Below are 18,580 nucleotides of genomic sequence, written 5' to 3' on the forward strand. Positions count from 1 at the left end.
CAAAAAAAGGATACCAAATGGGAGAAAAACAACTTAAAATAATCTGCTATGCAGACGACGCAATACTAATCTCTCAAAGTGAAGATGATTTACAACGTATGCTGCACGATTTTAATATAACCGCTAGAAAATTTAACATGTTTATTTCCCCAAAAAAGACTAAATGCATGGTTATAACAGCAGATCTAATAAGGTGTAAATTAGAGCTGGAGGGTCAAATAATAGAACAAGTCATGGAGTTTAAGGTGGATAACATTAATAACTGGGTGAAAAGCAGAAGAGTAGAATGGAACGACCGCATAAGCCGAATGACAGCAAATAGAGTAGTAAGGACGGCGAGAGACGGTTCCCCAATAGGAAGACGATCAGTGGGAAGACCACGAAAAAGATGGAATGACAACTTACTGGAGGCACATTGAAAAACAGACAGAGTAATGTCTATATAAAAAGAAGAAGAAGAAGTTATCAATACATTATAATGGTGTAAATAGATAATTATTCATTGGCGTAAGGTTTATGTTATTTATGTCTGTTTACTATTAATAATATTGGTTAAGAGCAGGTATGTTTGGTTGTGTAGTAATTTCCAGTCGCTTCTAGCAACCTAACTTCCCCAAAAGAGAAATTACCAACGTCACTAGACAGGTGTGTCTCGGCTGAGAGAATTCAGATAATTCAGATTAATTTTTATGAACAAAAAGGACATTTTCACACGACGTCATAGTAATTTTCAGCAGCCTTGGTTTCATCTCTTGGCGTGGATAGCCAAGCCGTAAGTGCGAAACTATTACCTAGTTTAAAGTTTCTTTTGCTTTAACTTCATTAGATTCTGTATTATTTCTCGAAACATCCATTAGCAAAACATTTTTTCCCTTTGTATTCTATCAACCAGCTTTATAAGAATATTTTCTGCAGGAGCAGATTCTATTTTCTAGATTTTAAATTTCAACTGTTCGTTTTCTCTTCTTAGAACTTCTATTTCTGAAACGCAAGCGTCAATTTTTGTTGACTGAGAATTGAAAAAATTATGTAATTCAGACATTTGAGTGTTACATGTGATAGCGTTATTCAAGTCAGCAAACTGAGCCATAATTGCGTTGAAGTGCATTGTGATAACATCTACTTCTGTTGTACAATTTTCACTTTCATACCAACAAAGTTGCAGCTGAAAAATTTCAGGGTTGGGGTAGAGAACAAACACCATGCCATGTTGTTTTGCATCCAGAGCCTTTCAATTTCCTATAATCTTTGGATGATATAATATTATGGCATGCCTGACAGTTTGAATTTATTTTAAAAATATCTTCTATTTCTCTTCTTCTTTTTGTGTAGACATGACCACCTTGCATATCCGTTGTATATATGTACTTCTAGCTCTGTCCCATAGAGTCTTCCCATCGATTTTTCGAACAGTTTGCATCTTTACTGTTTTTAGCAATCTTTTTATCCTCTCTGTGTCATGTCCTGTTTCTGCCGCATATATGTTATTATTATTCTGATGACTGTTCTATATATTCTGCCTTTCATTTCTTTTCAGATATTTGTATTTCTCCATATTGTTTAGTTCAGGCAAACTGCGGCCCTGTTCGCCGTATTCACTTGATCTTCCTTTTCTGTTTCGAGCTTTCCGTAGCTAAATATTGTGATGCCTAGATAGCTAATCTATCACTTGTTCTATTATCTGACCCTACAGCTCTAATTTACATCTTGATTGGATTTGCTGCATTTTGTCTTTTTTGGGAAAATTAACATGTTGAAAGTTTCTGGAGGTTATATTAAATTGGTGCAGCATACATTGTAAATCATCTTCACTTTGAGAGATTAGTATTGCATCTTCTGCATAGCAGATTATTTCAAGTTGTTTTTCTCCCATTTCGTATCCTTTTTTTATTATCTCTTACTTTTTTATTATTTCATCCATGATCAGGTTGAACAATAAAGGACTCGGGGAGTCCAGTCTTATCCCATTGCCAGCTTCAATTGGGTCAGTTAGTTCATCTCCTACTTTTATTGTGTTGTTCTGGTAGATATTTTCGCTCGTTTTAATTATTCCTAGAAGTATCTCTCTTGCCTACAATAAATAGATAACGTCCTTGAATTTGACCCTGTCAATTGTCTACTTTAGGTCCAAGAAAGATAAATATCTCTTGAACTTGCCATTTAAAAAAATCAACTGTACTATTCTAGCTCTCACTAACTGCTAAAGTTTTTGTCTTGCTACACCATTGTATTTTACTCGCCAGTAGAACAGTGCATATATTCAGATAATATGCTATAACAGAATCGGACACGTTCACCCCTGATGTAGTCCTTAATTACTTTAAAGGAGGTGGTCAGTATTTACCAATTCTTGCAAAATAACTTTTTAATTTTACCACCATTTATTATTTTTTAAATAATTGTTATATTGATATATTTCTTTGTTTTTCAGAGAATTAAATCTGAGACAACCCATCTACCAAAAGACCAGCACCTATGGCCACTTCGGACGGGACGGTTTTACGTGGGAACAGCCCAAAACACTACAACTAAACTGACAACCTTCCGTAACAATATTTTAGAAATCTTTTATTGACGCACTAGATGCCTCCTTCTAGATTTTAAGTTCAGAAAAAACTTCTGTGATTGGCGCTCTGAACCTTGAGACCGACGCGATTTTTTGCCTCTCTGAATCGGAAACATTCTACAGAGCAAAGTATCGCGTACTAACAAGTAACTGTCGCAAAACGTGCCCACAGATTCCCGATATAGACCACAGTGGCGTTTCAAGCGTTACTGCAATTCAGTGTGAGTCAAACGTTCAGTTTCAAGTTAGATATTACTCGCACATTGTGTTGTGTTTAAGAGAAAAAATAATTTGGAAAAGAGCATTTCTATAAACACTCCGGACTGTATTGGGAATGGTGGTCATCCATGCATGAAAAGTTCTTGCAAAAACAATATTTATATATTATGTATTTTATACAACTCATCAGTGTTCACTGGTTGTAAATTATATTTTATTCTAATTTTTTAACCTACAACTCTACATTCCTTGTTATTTTAAAATAATCGTCAAATTAACATAGAATTTGCAAGAAACATGTACAATGGGCATTTAAGATCTGCTGCCGTTTGATATAGAATTCCCTTAGTGTTAATTTTATTGATTTGATTTTGTAAACTGTAGATGAATAATTATTGTAGATGATAGTTTGAATGTATAGATTTTATTGTACCTATGTAATTTATTATGAGAGGATAAAACGATCTATATGTTGTATACAATTGATTTAAGTAAGTTTGGTAGATGTATTGTCCAATGTAGATCGTAAAATTTGGTGTAATTTTTTATAGCATAGTTTATTTTTTAAATAACCCAACTGATACTCTATTGCTCTATTCAAATTGTGCTTTTTTGTCTAAGAAATAAAATAGTTGTGAAAACTCTGTGCTTAATTTCTAAATGAACCATCAACTTGTAGCCTAGCTATTGGGATTAACGAGATATATAGCTTTCTAATGACAAAACCAAACTATGTATGAATTGAGTACCTCTAATCTAGAGAAACACACCTGTTTTAATTTGTTCCGTAATACCATCCGAAATTAGAACTATTACTAGATAAATTTTAAGGTGATTTTGTGCAAAAGTGGTAGTTAGTGGTAATTAGTATGTATAGTAGTTAGTGGCAACAAAATATATTGCAATTCTAAACTGTCAGTAGATTATATTTTAATAACCTCAATTAACGTTAAAATTAATTATCAATAAGTAAAAGAACGAAAGTTACAAAAACTGTTAAAATTTGTAAATATTAGAGGTGGGAACGAATAATTTTAAAAGTTACAAAATAACTACAATAATAGAAATAATTAATTATTAAAAATAAAATAATAAATTTTTTAATTATTAAGAATACACAGAATTGCTACACTGAGAGAAACGGGTATTTCTGAAGGGTTGACCTGGATACCAGTTCCTATCGCGGTGTAAGCAAAATGTATGACTCCGATGATTCAACTACAGCAGATGAATCAGGAAAAAGAAAAGCCACAGATGTTTTGGATGCTTTTAAACAATCTAAAAAACAACCCGATCTCCAAAGAAAGATGAAGGTTTAACAAAGAAATGCTAATGCAAATTATGTCTATGTTAAAAAATCTTAAAGACGATTCGGAAGAAATAAGAAAACAACAAAAAGAACAAGATAAGAAAATGAAGGAGACTTCTGAGGAACTAAAAGAACTCAAAAAAGAACAGATTGAAAATAAAACGAAATATCAGTAATGAAGAATAATAAAAAAATGTTACAAGGAATTAATATTTTGCAGAAAGAAATAATGAGTTGCAACGAGCGAATTTAAAACCTTGAAATTGACAAAAGAAGGAAAAATATAGTTATACAAGGCATCCCGATAGATACAAATAAATTAAATTAATATTTATTGACGGAAAACTCCATTTTACAATTAAAATTAAAAGTCAAAATTAACCATTGAACACAAGTTAACTTACATTACTTACAATTAAACTAACGACATCAAAAAATTAAAATCAAATTAAATTCAAATAATCCAAAGATAATAAGAGAATCAGTGAATAATTTTATCGACAAGGAAATTGGTATAGAAGTAAAAATAAATGAAGCAAGAAAATTGGGAGATAAAATATGCTTAGTCGAACTGGATAGCAAATATGAAAATGATGAAAAAGGTACATAAACTCAAGAAACTGCCGAACCGCATATACATAAATGATGACCTAACAAAACTTGAAATTATAGCAATTGCTAAAGAAGAGAAGATCAAAGGGAAAATTGCAAAGGTGGGATATCAAAAGTTAATTATGGATAATGAAGTATGGAAATGGAATAGCGAAAGAGAAAAGCTGGAAAAAGTAAATTATCAAAGGTGGGATATCAAAAGTTAATTTTGGATAATGAAGTATGGAAATGGAATAGCGAAAGAGAAAAGCTGGAAAAAGTAAATTATAACCGCTCAAAAAACTAATAAGTAATAACGGAAAGAGCAATATTACAAAGACGACACGGCAAAGAAAAAGGAGACAAGAGGAAAAAGACGAAAGAAAACAATAAAATCAAATGAGGTAATACGAATGGCGACATGGAATATAAGAGGAAGTCACAAAGAAGGAAAATTAAAACAAATGGTGCATGAACTTAAAAGATTTAATTTTCAGATCGTCGCATTACAAGAAATAAAGCAATTAGGGCAATACAGTCAGGAAATAGAAGATTACTTATTCTTTAATAGTGGAGGGCAAAATAGAATGCTAGGCACAGGCTTTTTAATACATAAAAAATTTAGAGCACCAATTGTCGAATTCAGAGCAATATCCGATAGACTTAGGGCCGGTACTTTATGTCCCGGTTAAACCTCGGTTAGCTAATCGGGACAGAAAAGTACCTCATAGGGCCTCTTGCGTTGTAATAAAAGCAATTATAATTATTTATGAATATAATAATAAGTATAATTGCGTTTATGTCTATGTTCTGCATATATTTCTGTCCCGATTAAACCCCGGTTAACTAATCGGCTGTTAACGGAGACATAAAGTACCGGGCCCTAATGTTCTTAGAGTAAAGGTAAAATTACAAAAAATTTCATTTGTAAATATTCACGCTCCTTCGGAAGAAAAAGAAATAGAGGTAAAGGAAGAATTTTATAACCTACTGGACCAAGTATATGAAAGCATCCCCGACTTAGTGTTCTTAGAGTAAAGGTAAAATTACAAAAAATTACAAACATTTGTAAATATTCACGCTCCTTCGGAAGAAAAAGAAATAGAGGTAAAGGAAGAATTTTATAACCTACTGGACCAAGTATATGAAAGCATCCCCAAGTACGATCTCAAAATAGTTCTTGGAGATACCAATGAAAAAATAGGTAGAGGACATATTTATGCCTACTATAGGAAAATACAGCTTGCATCCAACAACGAATCAAAATCGACACATGCTCATCGATTTTGCAAAGGAAAAAAACCTTTATAAAAAGTACCTACTTCCAGAGAAAGGAGATACATAAGGGCACTTGGAGATCGCCGGATGGTCAAACGGTAAACCAAATAGACCATGTTTTACTAGAGAAGGATGTAGAAAAAAGCATAATGCATATACGTTCATATAGAGGGCCAGATATAGACTCGGACCACTTTTTAGTGGGAATAAAAATGAAACTAATAATACCTATAAATAGAAACAGAGAAAAACGTATGATGAACAAGATAGGTTACAAACACAAGAAGAAAAAAAGGTATACCAGTTGACACTTAACAAGAAACTGGAACTTGTTACAGAAAATGACGATGTAGAACAAACATGGGACTTAATTAAAAATACTGTAAAAGCCGTAGCAGATGATACTAACAAGCCAATCAAGAAACAACAAAAGGCATGGTTCGAAGATGAATGTAAACTAGAAATAGAGAAACGGAGCAAGCTACGATTGGAAAGTCTAAGACTAAAAACAAAAACAGCGGAAAGACTGTGCATAGAGCAAAGAAGAAAATCCAGCGCAACTTTACGAAATAAAAAGAGAAAATTTTATGAAGATAAGTTGAAAGACATTGAAGAAAACTACAAAAATAATCTTATTAGAAATTTATGTCAAGGCATTAAAAATCAAAAAAGAGAATATAAACCACAGCCCATTTATTACAAAGATAAAGAAGGAAAAATGATATTTGACGACCAAGAAATATTAAAACGATGGAAACAATATTTTGATGAATTGTTAAACGGGGAGTATACAAATAATCACAATGAAGAAGGCACCGATGATGGAAATGAAGAAGACATAAATCACGATAATGAAGGATACACAGCCGGAAGCATGAATATGCAAAGATACAGTCCGGAAGATCTAGCTCCATCCCTAAATGAAGTTGAAATTATTATTAAGAATCTAAAAAACTATAGATGTCCTGGAAGTGATTCTATAACAGCGGAAATGTTAAAATATGGAGGAGCGCAGCTGACAGACAAAATACACAAATTACTAAAAAACATGGGAAAAGGAAGAACTACCAATGGAGTGGAAGCAAGCAGTGATATGTCCTCTTTATAAAAATGGGGACAAAGCAGAATGTCAAAATTATAGGGGTGTGGCACTATTAAATGTAATATATAAGATATTAGCAGTCCACATCAAAAACGAGCTAGCAAGAAGTCTTAACAATAGCATAGGTCAAGGTGAATACCAGTGTGGCTGTAGAAAAGGGAGAAGTACTATAGACAACATCTTTACTTTAAGAGAAATACAAGCTGAGAGCTATGAATATAATAAACCGACAATGGCACTCTTCATAGATTTTAAGCAAGCTTTTGATAGAATAAAAAAAAGAAATATATAAAGCGTTAAAAAATCTAGAAGTTTCACCAAAAATAATAAGAATGATAAAGCTTACACTTACGAGAACAGAAAATAGAGTAAAAGTAAATAACAAACTAACAGAAAATTTTGAAGTGAAAGAAGGTGTAAGACAGGGGTATCCGTTGTCATCACTGCTATTTAATGTAGTATTGGAAATGATAATAAAGAGGCTAATATTAACAGATCAGGACACATATTATATCATAAAAAACATCAATGTTTGGCATTCGCGGATGATGTAGTAATTCTATCCAGAGGCAAGAAAGAATTAAAAGAGGTAGTAGAACGACTAGAAAAGGCAGCTCGAGAAAAAGGACTTTATATAAATGAAACGAAAACTAAGTACATGGAATGGACCGACAAAGAATTTGAACAGGGGCAATATTTAATGATAACAACGAATGAAGGAAAAATGTATAAATTTGAAAAGGTAGAGAGATTTGAATATTTAGGGACCTTATTTTCTAGTAGACCAAGTATCCGGGAAGAAATACACAAAATACTAATGTCAGGGAATCGTTGCATGTATGCACTTAATAGAATACTCAGAAGCAAAAATATATCCAAAGCTGCTAAATTAAGAACGTATAAAACTGTGATACGACCAATAGTTACGTCTATGACAAAAACCGAGCAATCAATGTTACAAGTATGGGAAAGAAAAATACTAAGAAGGATATTTGGGGTTTGGGGGGGGGGAATGATCAACCATCAGTGGACACGAAGAACAAACAAGGAGTTAGAAGAATTGTATAAGGAGCCTAATATAATTGCAGTTGTAAGAGCACAAAGACTTAGATGGTTAGGACATGTCCAAATAATGGCCCAAGTTAGAATACCCAAAATCATATTAAGCGCTACAAAAGGTGGTAAAAGAGAAAAGGAAGACCTAGGACCAGATCGAGCCATGAAGTTAATGATGACCTGAGGTATCTCAATGCAACCAATTGGAAAGAACAAGCAAGAATGGAGGAAGATTGTAAACCACGCCATGAGCCTGCTTGGCTCGAGTCAACTGTTTTTCACTACGAACGCTGAAGAAACGGCTATGCTGACGACCTAGAAATGGCCGCTGAGAAAACCAAGGCCATTATTATAATGAGTCTGAGATCAAAGAGAGATGTATCCTTCCACATATCGATGGTCTTATAGACAATTTTACAGGAGAGACAAAAAAATTAATTTCTGCATAAAACCTAAAATATAAATGTGAAAAATGTATGTGTAACAATACATAAAGATAGTTTTTTGTCTCAAAAATGAATAACCGTTTTCAATTTCGTTGCAACACGAAACTACAGCCGCATCATATTCTAATTCAATCAGAGAAGAGTGCAGCAAGCACCTCTACCGCTTTCGAAACTTATTAGTCTCTCATCAGGAGGCACATATGCTGCTCTCTCTGACCCAACCAGGACAAACCCGGCGTGCAGTTACGGATTGCAACGAACGAAATGGCAGGGATGTCCTAGCGGCAACTGCTAGCAAAAGACTCAAGTTTTCAATCTAATAGCCCATAAAAGAATATTAAAAATATTACTCTACATCCCACCAGATTGAAAACAATGGGAACCTTCTCTGGTTACACCTCCGAGGCTTCTAAAATTTGCAAGCCATAACGGATGCTGAGACTAAAGAAGATGAGGGAATTTTATAATTTATAATTCACGTCCCATCTGCTCAGCGCGGTAAAGTTCCAACGAGAATGGTTTCCTTCGTTCCAACTCGAATATGATGCGGCTGTAGTTGCGTGTTGCAACGAAATTGAAAATGGTTATTCATTTTTGAGTTACATGTTTACTCTAATTGGAGTACGAAGGGAACCATTCTCGTTGGAACTTTACCGCGCTGAGCAGATGGGACGTGAATTATAAATTGTAAAATTCCTTCATCTTCTTTAGTCTCAGCATCCGTTATGGCTTGCAAATTTTAGAAGCCTCGGAGGTGTAACCAGAGAAGGTTCCCATTGTTTTCAATCTGGTGGGATGTAGAGTAATATTTTTAATATTATTTTATGGGTTATTATATTGAAAACTTAGTATTTTTATAGTTTTTTGTTTTTATACTAAAATCACAATCAAGATGCACTAGAAATAAACAAACCAAGACACTTGAATGTTACAAGGAGCACTCCCGAATCATGATTTACAATGTTTAAAATTTGTAAATCATGATTTTGGATTTATACATTGTACATTATGAGTTGGGAGTGCTCCTTGTAACAATAAACGTGTCTTGTTTTGTTTATTTGTAGTGCATCTTGATTGTGATTTTAGTATAGGTTAGAGTATGCAGAATTTCAGTTTTTGTCTCATTAAAAATTGTCTGTAAAATGGCATACCAGGTTTTCATACTAAGCCATCCATCATAACGAAGAAATATTTCCCAAACCCTCGAAAGTACCTAGGAACAGTGTTTGGCGAAAATCTTACAGCGTTTCGTTTATTTTTTTAATAATATATCGGGGGTACCACGTACGTAAGTCGTGTACAAACAATTCCAAGTTCTACCATCGAAAGGATTATAATACCCCTGTTCGTCCGTCTTAGGGCTGATTTCTCATATCGAGTTCAACTTCAGTTTAACTTGAACTTCTAGTGAACGTCAGTTTAAAGTCAAAATCGTCTTTCTCAATTCACTTTCAATCGATGGCAGTTTAAATTACGTTCAGCTTGAACACCGAAATTCGGCCGTTCAAAACCCAGTTCAGATTATTTCAAGGATTACGCATTCATTGTATTATTGCAACGTGACATGAAACGCTATCGTAATATAAATATAACCTATTATATTAAGCATAACGATAAACGATAACATTATTTTTGTTTTCATTATAATTATGAAAATGACTGACTATAAATATTTAAATTTAACTTTATTCAGAAACATCATAAAAAAAGGTCATACAAAATGGCGATAGTTTTTTACCTTTTGCCATCTATTGGCACTTCTTGAAAGCTGTAGAACGTGAACTGACAATGAGAATTGCATTTCCAAACAAAACCGAAATTCAAGGATGAACCTCAGTCAATTGAACCATAGATTAACGCAGGTATGAGAAATTAAGATCGCTCAATCCCACCGTAAACCGATAATCTCAACGGAAATAATCACTCGTGCGACAATCGTTGTAAAGTATGATTGCCCAGTATAGCAATATTTATTTGAGCCTTTCGTCTCAGAACTCCAAGAGATATCGTTACCACTTTTGACTAGAAAGTATTTATACGGCCGTAGAGGCGTTCAGGCACAACCCTATGGATGGTAGTTTCGCACCGTTCATATACTGAGCAGGATTACTATCGCAACGATAAGTCATCAGTAGTGTAATGCTAACCTGTCACATGACGGTCTAAGCTTAGCTCACGTTCCCTGTCTATGGGTGAATAATCACAACGCTTGGCAACTTCTGCTTCGCAATGATAGGAAGAACCGACATCGGAGAATCCACAAGCGATGTTGCTATGAACGCTTGCCCACCACCAGCCTGTTATCCCTGTATCTTATCTGACCCCTTATCTGACTCATCTTGCTGAAAACTCTTCAAGCCAAAAGAATCGATAAGCAGTGCTTTCGCAGTCCCTATGGATACCGAACATCAGGAACAGGCCAGCTTTTGTTTTACGCGAGGTTTCTGTCCTCTTCGAGCTGGCTTCATAGAGTTATATATTAGCATAGAGAGAGTGTCATTCAGAGCGAAGTGACGACACCATCTTTTTTATTTGGATTAGTGCTGTTTCACTCTTACGCATAGTAAAGCTGCTACAGTTGTCCTCCCCTTCCGTGCCTATACTCACACTGAATGTCATCACAGATTCTCGATACAATGTGTTAGAAAGAGATGCCGCAAACCAGTCCATGAGATCTTGTCGTCAGGAAGCGCGGAAAGTAGGCTCACTCTATGTTAATACATATATACCTCTATGGCTGGCCTTAGGACACATACGTCGGGCCGGGGTTCCATGGAGATCACTTGGGGATTCCGCGAAAGTTCAATCTCATTAAACCTTCATGTACTTATAAAGATGGTAAAATGTTTTATTTGTGAAAAATTCTGCAAAAAAAATTACTAAGATTCCACTTTCGAATGCCATGGTAACTCAGCGCATCGGAGATTTAGCAGCCAATATAAAGAATGGACTTACTTTTCATTTCAAATCGTGCAAATTCACTCACATCAATTTTGAATTGACAAGTCGACTATTTGATAGTAACTGGTTACTTAATTGTCTATTTATTTAAGCGACACTTTTACAAAGATAAATGGACTTCATTTAACCCTCCAAGGAAAAAAAGTAAATGTATTTATTGCTCACGAAAAAATAATTGCTTTCTAAAAAGAAAATAGATTTGCGCTCTAACGAGTTCGATTGTTTCCTAAAAAAAGTCTTTTTGAAGCAACCCGTTCTTCTAAAAAACTTTTTAAAAGAAGAAGGGGTTGAAAGAAGAGAAGAACAAAGGAACAACCGAACTGAATGAAAAATGGGATCGGGCAAAGGCAAGACAACGGATTATATCATATTATACATTATTGTTATATCGTTATGTATAATGAAAAATTATAACAAAAAGATTATAAATATTCCATATTATAGGACTTTGAGTAGTATCACGATCAATTGAAATTATATAAAAATATAGAATTATGTGTAATGTTTCTTTAGAAGGTGTTTTGTAATAAAAATTATAATAAAAATGTTGTCAAAAGTGTAAATAAGCTTTCTCTATTCATAAGAACTAATATTCGTTCTCGTAATAGCATTACTTATGACCCTACCGAGAGGGTGTGTATACTTGCTCGTTTGCTGCTGGCTAAATATCGACAACAAGGACAGCCTGTGCTGGACCAAGAGAGAACTTTTAGCAGAACTTTGAGATTTTTTAAAAAGTTTAAACAAAATAGCTGTTTTGTAATACACTTTATGTTAAAAACAAAAACGGATTCGGAAAGTGGGAAAATTATATAGTGACGTATTTGTTTAATTTTTTATTTACGTTAATTTTAAACAAAAAAATTGTTTAAACAATTGAATAATTTATAAAGGGATAGTGCACTAGAACTTTTTAAGACCTTTCATGTAAAAAAAGAATTATCTCATAGCTGCCATAGTTTTTGCGTTATTTTATTTAAACTTTTACATTGGAATTTAGCTATGCCAGAATCGCGAGGAACGGCCTTAAAGCTGGTAGCTTTTCTTTTAGTTTGAGCTATTATAAAATTATTTTACTCAAAATGCAGCCGAGGTACAAGTGAAAAATTTTGCAATGTGCAACCGTTTTTTATCGGCCTCAACCCGCCCGTAAATGGTCTTTCTTTTAGTTTTTGTAACATTTTCTGCTTTTTCCAATGGGTGGCATTCTGCTACTATTTTATTGGTCTCAAAAATTATCGTTCGACGCCTAATAGTTCTAAGCCAAACTTTTTCGTTAACATACGAACGCACCTCCACACACATGCAAATAATAGACTAATACACAGATCCAAGCCAGGAACGATCCAAAAGAAAAAAGGTCATAAGAGTCATGTTTGGCAATTTTTAGAAAGAAAAACAAGAATGTTTCGAAACTGGAAATTGCTAACAAGCTCAAAATTTTACCAAAGCTCTATTATGTCCCATATACAAAAAGGGAGATAGATTGGCATGTGAAAATCACAGAGGTGTTGCTCTGTTGGATACTTGTTACAAAGTATTATCCAGGATGCTAAGAGAAAAACTCAACAGATTTGCTGAAGATAAATTAGCTGAATATCAGGCCGGTTTTAGCGAGTTAATAGATCAGTGACAGATCATATTTTTGCACTAATAGAAATTCTGACTATGAACATAAGGTATCCCTTCATGCGTTCTTTCTAGATTTTAAACAATACCCCAGGCTGTGGGTGAAAAAACGTGATATAATTCAGGAATTTTTGAAACCTATCAGGTGTTGTAAAGGACGATGCCAGGAATAACTTCTACTAAAATGTAACCAAAAATATTGTGCGCTTTTTTTGAATTGCGATTTTCATTTGTTAAATTTGCAATTTTTATTGATTTTTAATTTTGTAGCTTATGATATTGATTTTAGAGAAAAACTTTTTAATAGAAAGTTGTAGTAAATTTAAAAACCTACAATTTGAGGTACGGTAAGTTTAATTTGGTTAATTGGTTATTGCAAAACAGCCGGCGAAAGGTCCAAAATGGCCGATTTTTACAATTGCATTATTTATTGTACAAATATTTTTTTTTTATTTTTTAAAGCTTTAAAATGAAGATCTTTCAATTTCAAACATAAAAAAAATGTAAAGCCAGATTAACGAATTTGTTGCTTAGATATTATAAATTGTTTATCCCAAGAGGTCAAATGTCGAAGGCTATAACTTTTTGAAAAAAAATCGTAGAGAGTTGGTGAAACATCTAATCTCCTTCTAAAGAGTTGTATTTTCATATTCTGATGTAAATAAATGCGTAAAACATTTTTAAACCTCTAATTTTTGGGTTGGAAAATAAGGGGGCAAATTTCGTTATAAAAATTTAGAGCTGAAGCGGCCCTGTACATCCTATGAGTTTTTAATTTACAGATTATTGTTGCTAAAGATAAAACAATGATTTATAAAAAAATAAAAAATTTCTACGACCAACTGAAGCCGAGATAATGTTTAGGTTTGAAAATAAGGGGGCAAATTTCGTTATAAACATTTAGAGCTGAAGCGGCCCTGTACATCCTATGAGTTTCTAACTTACAGATTATTGTTGCTGAAGACAAAACGAAAATTTATAAAAAAAATAAAAAAATTTTACAACCAACTGAAGCCGAGATAATTGTTTTTTCTTTCTTAAGTCGTAGTGCCTTTATTTATAATAATTAAGAAATTATTTTACAGTCATTGACTAAAGAAAGACTTATATTATCTTATTATAATTATTATTATATAATATATAATATATATAATAAAATTATTATAAAATATAATTACATTTAATTATTAAAAATTATTTTTTAAATCGGTGTTTTTGCAAGCGGCCGAATTTTGCAAATCGCCCGGCTCGCTTCAAATCCGCGCGCTCGGAAAATTTTTACGTAACTTTTATTAAATTTTGACAGAAAACAATTTAATAATATTACCATTATAATATACAGTCTATTTACCACTGTATTTGTTTTTCTTGATAAACTTTTATATGTGAAATCCAAAAAGAATAGTCACTACAAGAAGAAAAAGTTTTATATTGTATATTATACTAAGAAGTAACATTATTATTATATTTATATAACAATGATACATTGTTATATATTTCATATATATGTATCATTTTTGTAATATTATTTCTTCAGAAATGAAATTTTTCAAGAAAAACAAATACAGTGGTAAATAGACTGTATATTATAATGGTAATATTATTAAATTGTTTTCTGTCAAAATTTAATACAAGTTTAATACAAGCGAGCCGGGCAATTTGCAAAATTCGGCCGCTTGCAAAAGCACCGATTTAAAAAATAATTTTTAATAATCAAATGTAATTATATTTTATAATAATTTTTATTTTAAGATAATATAAGTCTTTCTTTAGTCAATGGCTGTAAAATAATTTCTTAATTGTTATAAATAAAGGCACTATGATTTAAGAAAAAAAACAATTATCTCGGCTTCAGTTGGTTGTAGAAAATTTTATTTTTTTTATAAATCTTCGTTTCGTCTTTAGCAACAATAATCTGTAAGTTAGAAACTCATAGGATATACAGGGCCGCTTCAGCTCTAAATGTTTATAACGAAATTTGCCCCCTTATTTTCAAACCCAAAAATTATCTCGGCTTCAGTTGGCCGTAGAAATTTTTTATTTTTTTATAAATCTTCGTTTCATCTTCAGCAACAATAATATGCAAGTTAAAAACTCATAGGATGTACAGGGCCACTTCAGCTCAAAATGTTTATAACGAAATTTGCCGCCTTATTTTCAAATCCAAAAATTAGAGGTTTAAAAATGTTTTACGCATTTATTTACATCAGAATATGAAAATATAACTCTTTTGAAGGAGATTGAATGTTTCACCAACTTTCTACGATTTTTTTTTTCAAAAAGTTATAGCCTTCAATATTTGACCTCTTGGGATAAACAATATATAATATCTAAGCAACAAATTCGTTAATCTAGCTCTACAATTTTTTTATGTTTGGAATCGAAAAATCTTCATTTTAAAGCTTTAAAAAACAAAAAAAAATATTTGTACAATAAATAATGCAATTGTAAAAAACGGCCATTTTGGACCTTTCGCAGGCTGTTTTGCAATAACCAATTAACCAAATTAAACCTACCGTACCTCAAATTGTAGGTTTTTAAATTTACTACAACTTTTTATTAAAAAGTTTTTCTCTAAAATCAATATCCTAAGCTACAAAATTAAAAATCAATAAAAATTGCAAATTTAACAAATGAAAATCGCAATTAAAAAAAAAGCGCACAATATTTTTGGTTACATTTTAGTAGAAGTTATTCCTGGCGTCGTCCTTTACAACACCTGATAGGTTTCAAAAATTCCTGAATTATATCCTGAAATCGACCTATTTTTTACCCACAGCCTGGGGTACAAGCGTATGATAGGATAAGAAGGAGTAAAATGTATGACACATATGACACACCCGCAAAATTGAATAAATTAGTAAGAATGACTTTGAATAGCACATGAAATCATGTAGTATGGAAAGGTTTCTCATCAGATGAATTTGAAGTGAACAGAGATCTTAGACAAGGGGATCGTTATCCACGGTGTTTTTTTTTGTGTGACGAAGAAACGGGGAACTAGAAGAACTGTATAACGAACCAAGCATCAGTCGCTTCATAAAAGCACAGAGAGTGAGATGGTTGGGACACGTGATGAGAACGGAAAGGAAGAGGATGTCAAAGATGATCCCAAAACGCCGTGCCTAAAACGAACCTCAATTACGAAAAGAAGGAAACGAAGACCCAGACAAAGATGGTTTGATTGTATACAGGAAGATATCAGAAATGAGGGAACTATTGGTTGGGAAGAAAGAGTAACAAACAGGGAGGAATTAAGGAGAATAGTAAGTCAGTTGAGTAGGCAATAAGCATGATTGGACACGAATCCACCCCACTTAATAAAAGTTTTGTAATATTATAGTAGGTATTATATTATTGTATTAAATTGATTGTATTTTTAGCCCTAGGCCTTCAAGGCCTGTTGAGCTTTTTAAGTAAATAAATAAATTACTAACAATAAACTATAAGGAAATGTTAAATACGCAAAAAAAATCCCTTAAACGTTTAGCAAAAATCACAAACATTCACTATTTTGATAGGATGATAATGAGTCATTAAAGTTTCAGTTGTCAAAAAAATTAAATAACATTATTATTATATTGCATTATGGATTCTAAACTTAAGTCACATTTATATTCCAACTGGTAAGAAAATATTTCCATAAAAAGGAGCGATTCCGTTGAATAAAATTTATGTCCTTTTTTTAGGAATCAGAATATTTTACAATTTAAGGTCCACCAAGATATCTCCACTCATCCAAAAGTTCATTATAATGTGAACAGTTATTTGATTGAAATGAGAAATGAAATACATGATCTTGGAAGAATGAAATTAAAGGTACCTACAGTCGGAAAAATGAAAGAATACTCATGAATGAACATATAAAACACGCTGTATTTTCCTGTCACCGTGTCACAAAGAAAATTGTCCAGTGCAAGTACATGTAACAATAATTAATACATGTACTTGCGATGGCCAATTTTTTGTGTGACACGGTGACAGGAAAATACAGCGTGTTTTATATGTTCGTTCATGGGTATTCTTTCATTTTTCCTACTGTATACATTATTACGATACTATACTTAAAAAAATAGTAATTAAAAGTCTACCTATTGCATTTGAAACATCTAAGTCTTTAAACGATTTCAGTCTTTTATCTAAAAGGCAAAGTTTATTTGGGACTGTAAACAATCTCTTTAGTCCAAGAAACTAGATAATAATAATATCATCTGGCATTTTTGCCGGGGAGATCCTTTCGGAGAGTTCCGGCTACATCTTTAACCCTGTTTGAAGTAACTAGTGCCGATGTACACTAGCCCAGGGGGACCGACGGCTTAACGTGCTCTCCGAGGCACGGTGAGACGGCTCGTGTCATTATTAGGAATGAAAATGATTTGTCTTTGGCAGGGCTCGAACCCACGTGCACTGGCGTATGAGGCCAGCGAATATACCGTTACTCCACGACCGCTCACAAGAAACTAGATACAAACAAAGTAAAAATAATGATGTGAGTACCAGGTCATAAAGAAATCAGGAAAAATAGGGATGCTTAACGCTTATCACTCGGTAAAGCAAGGAGCCAATTCACATTTCCTGGTACTGGCCACTGGCACCGTTTTGTGAAATAAGCAAAAGCCACATAAAAAAGGAAATTCCGTGCCTGAGAATACAAACAATTACTTCAGTGGTTAAATATACCTACATACTTAGGGAGCGTAAAAAAGAAATAAAGTTTGTAAAATTATTGTCTGAATCGTCAAAATGTTACGTTGAAATGAGCAAAAACGAAATAAAATAAGAAAGAGGCTGTCTAACTGGTATCTATTCGGAGAAGACGGACATTGAGAACTGTTGAAAATGAAGAAACAACAGAACATCTAAACTATTGAACAGCATAGCGTTGTTGTACAAACGGCTGTTCCTAGAAATTAACGTAACCCGAACCCAATTCATCGCAGAAACATTACAAGTAATAACACCATATCGCAAAAGTAAAGAATTGCGAATACCTTGGAGTTATAATACAAAATAAACAAGTGACCAAAAGCTTGAAATCTAAAGATGAATTGACATTGCAAGTTGCAAGGTCCATTTTCATACACATGAAAAGTCTATGAATAATAATGTGTTTAGTACCTTACTGTATAGGGTAGATGCTTGGACTCTCAAGCAAAAATGTAACAAACATTAAAAGTTTCGAGATGTGGTGTTATCGTCGAATTGAAAATCGAATCGAATTGAAAATTATTTGAATCGGCAGAATTATAAATGAAGAAGTACTACGTCGAATGAATAAACATTTGAATATTTGGGTCCTTGAACGGGAAGACAAAAATTCACATTTCTACAAAATACAAAATATTTCACAGAATTGCAAGAAAATAATATTGAAAGAATTGAGGCTGTACACGGTTCGTTTGATTACATAGTCTAAAGCGTCG

General features: G+C 33.0%; 1 protein-coding gene across 2 annotated transcripts in view; it reads left to right on the top strand.

The window, feature by feature from the left end:
• The window catches only part of LOC114326772 (S-adenosylmethionine synthase), an 84,860-nt gene extending 81,434 nt beyond the window's left edge, over positions 1-3,426 (top strand). For both annotated transcript variants that reach the window (XM_028275202.2, XM_028275201.2), the window contains exon 9: positions 2,432-3,426. In XM_028275202.2, coding sequence (XP_028131003.1) covers positions 2,432-2,537 — 106 coding nt within the window. In that variant the 3' untranslated portion in view covers positions 2,538-3,426. The remainder of the gene's footprint in view (positions 1-2,431) is intronic.
• Positions 3,427-18,580: the final 15,154 nt, after the last annotated feature.

Source organism: Diabrotica virgifera, chromosome 7, assembly GCF_917563875.1.
Source record: "Diabrotica virgifera virgifera chromosome 7, PGI_DIABVI_V3a".
Classification (NCBI taxonomy): Eukaryota; Metazoa; Arthropoda; class Insecta; order Coleoptera; family Chrysomelidae; genus Diabrotica; species Diabrotica virgifera.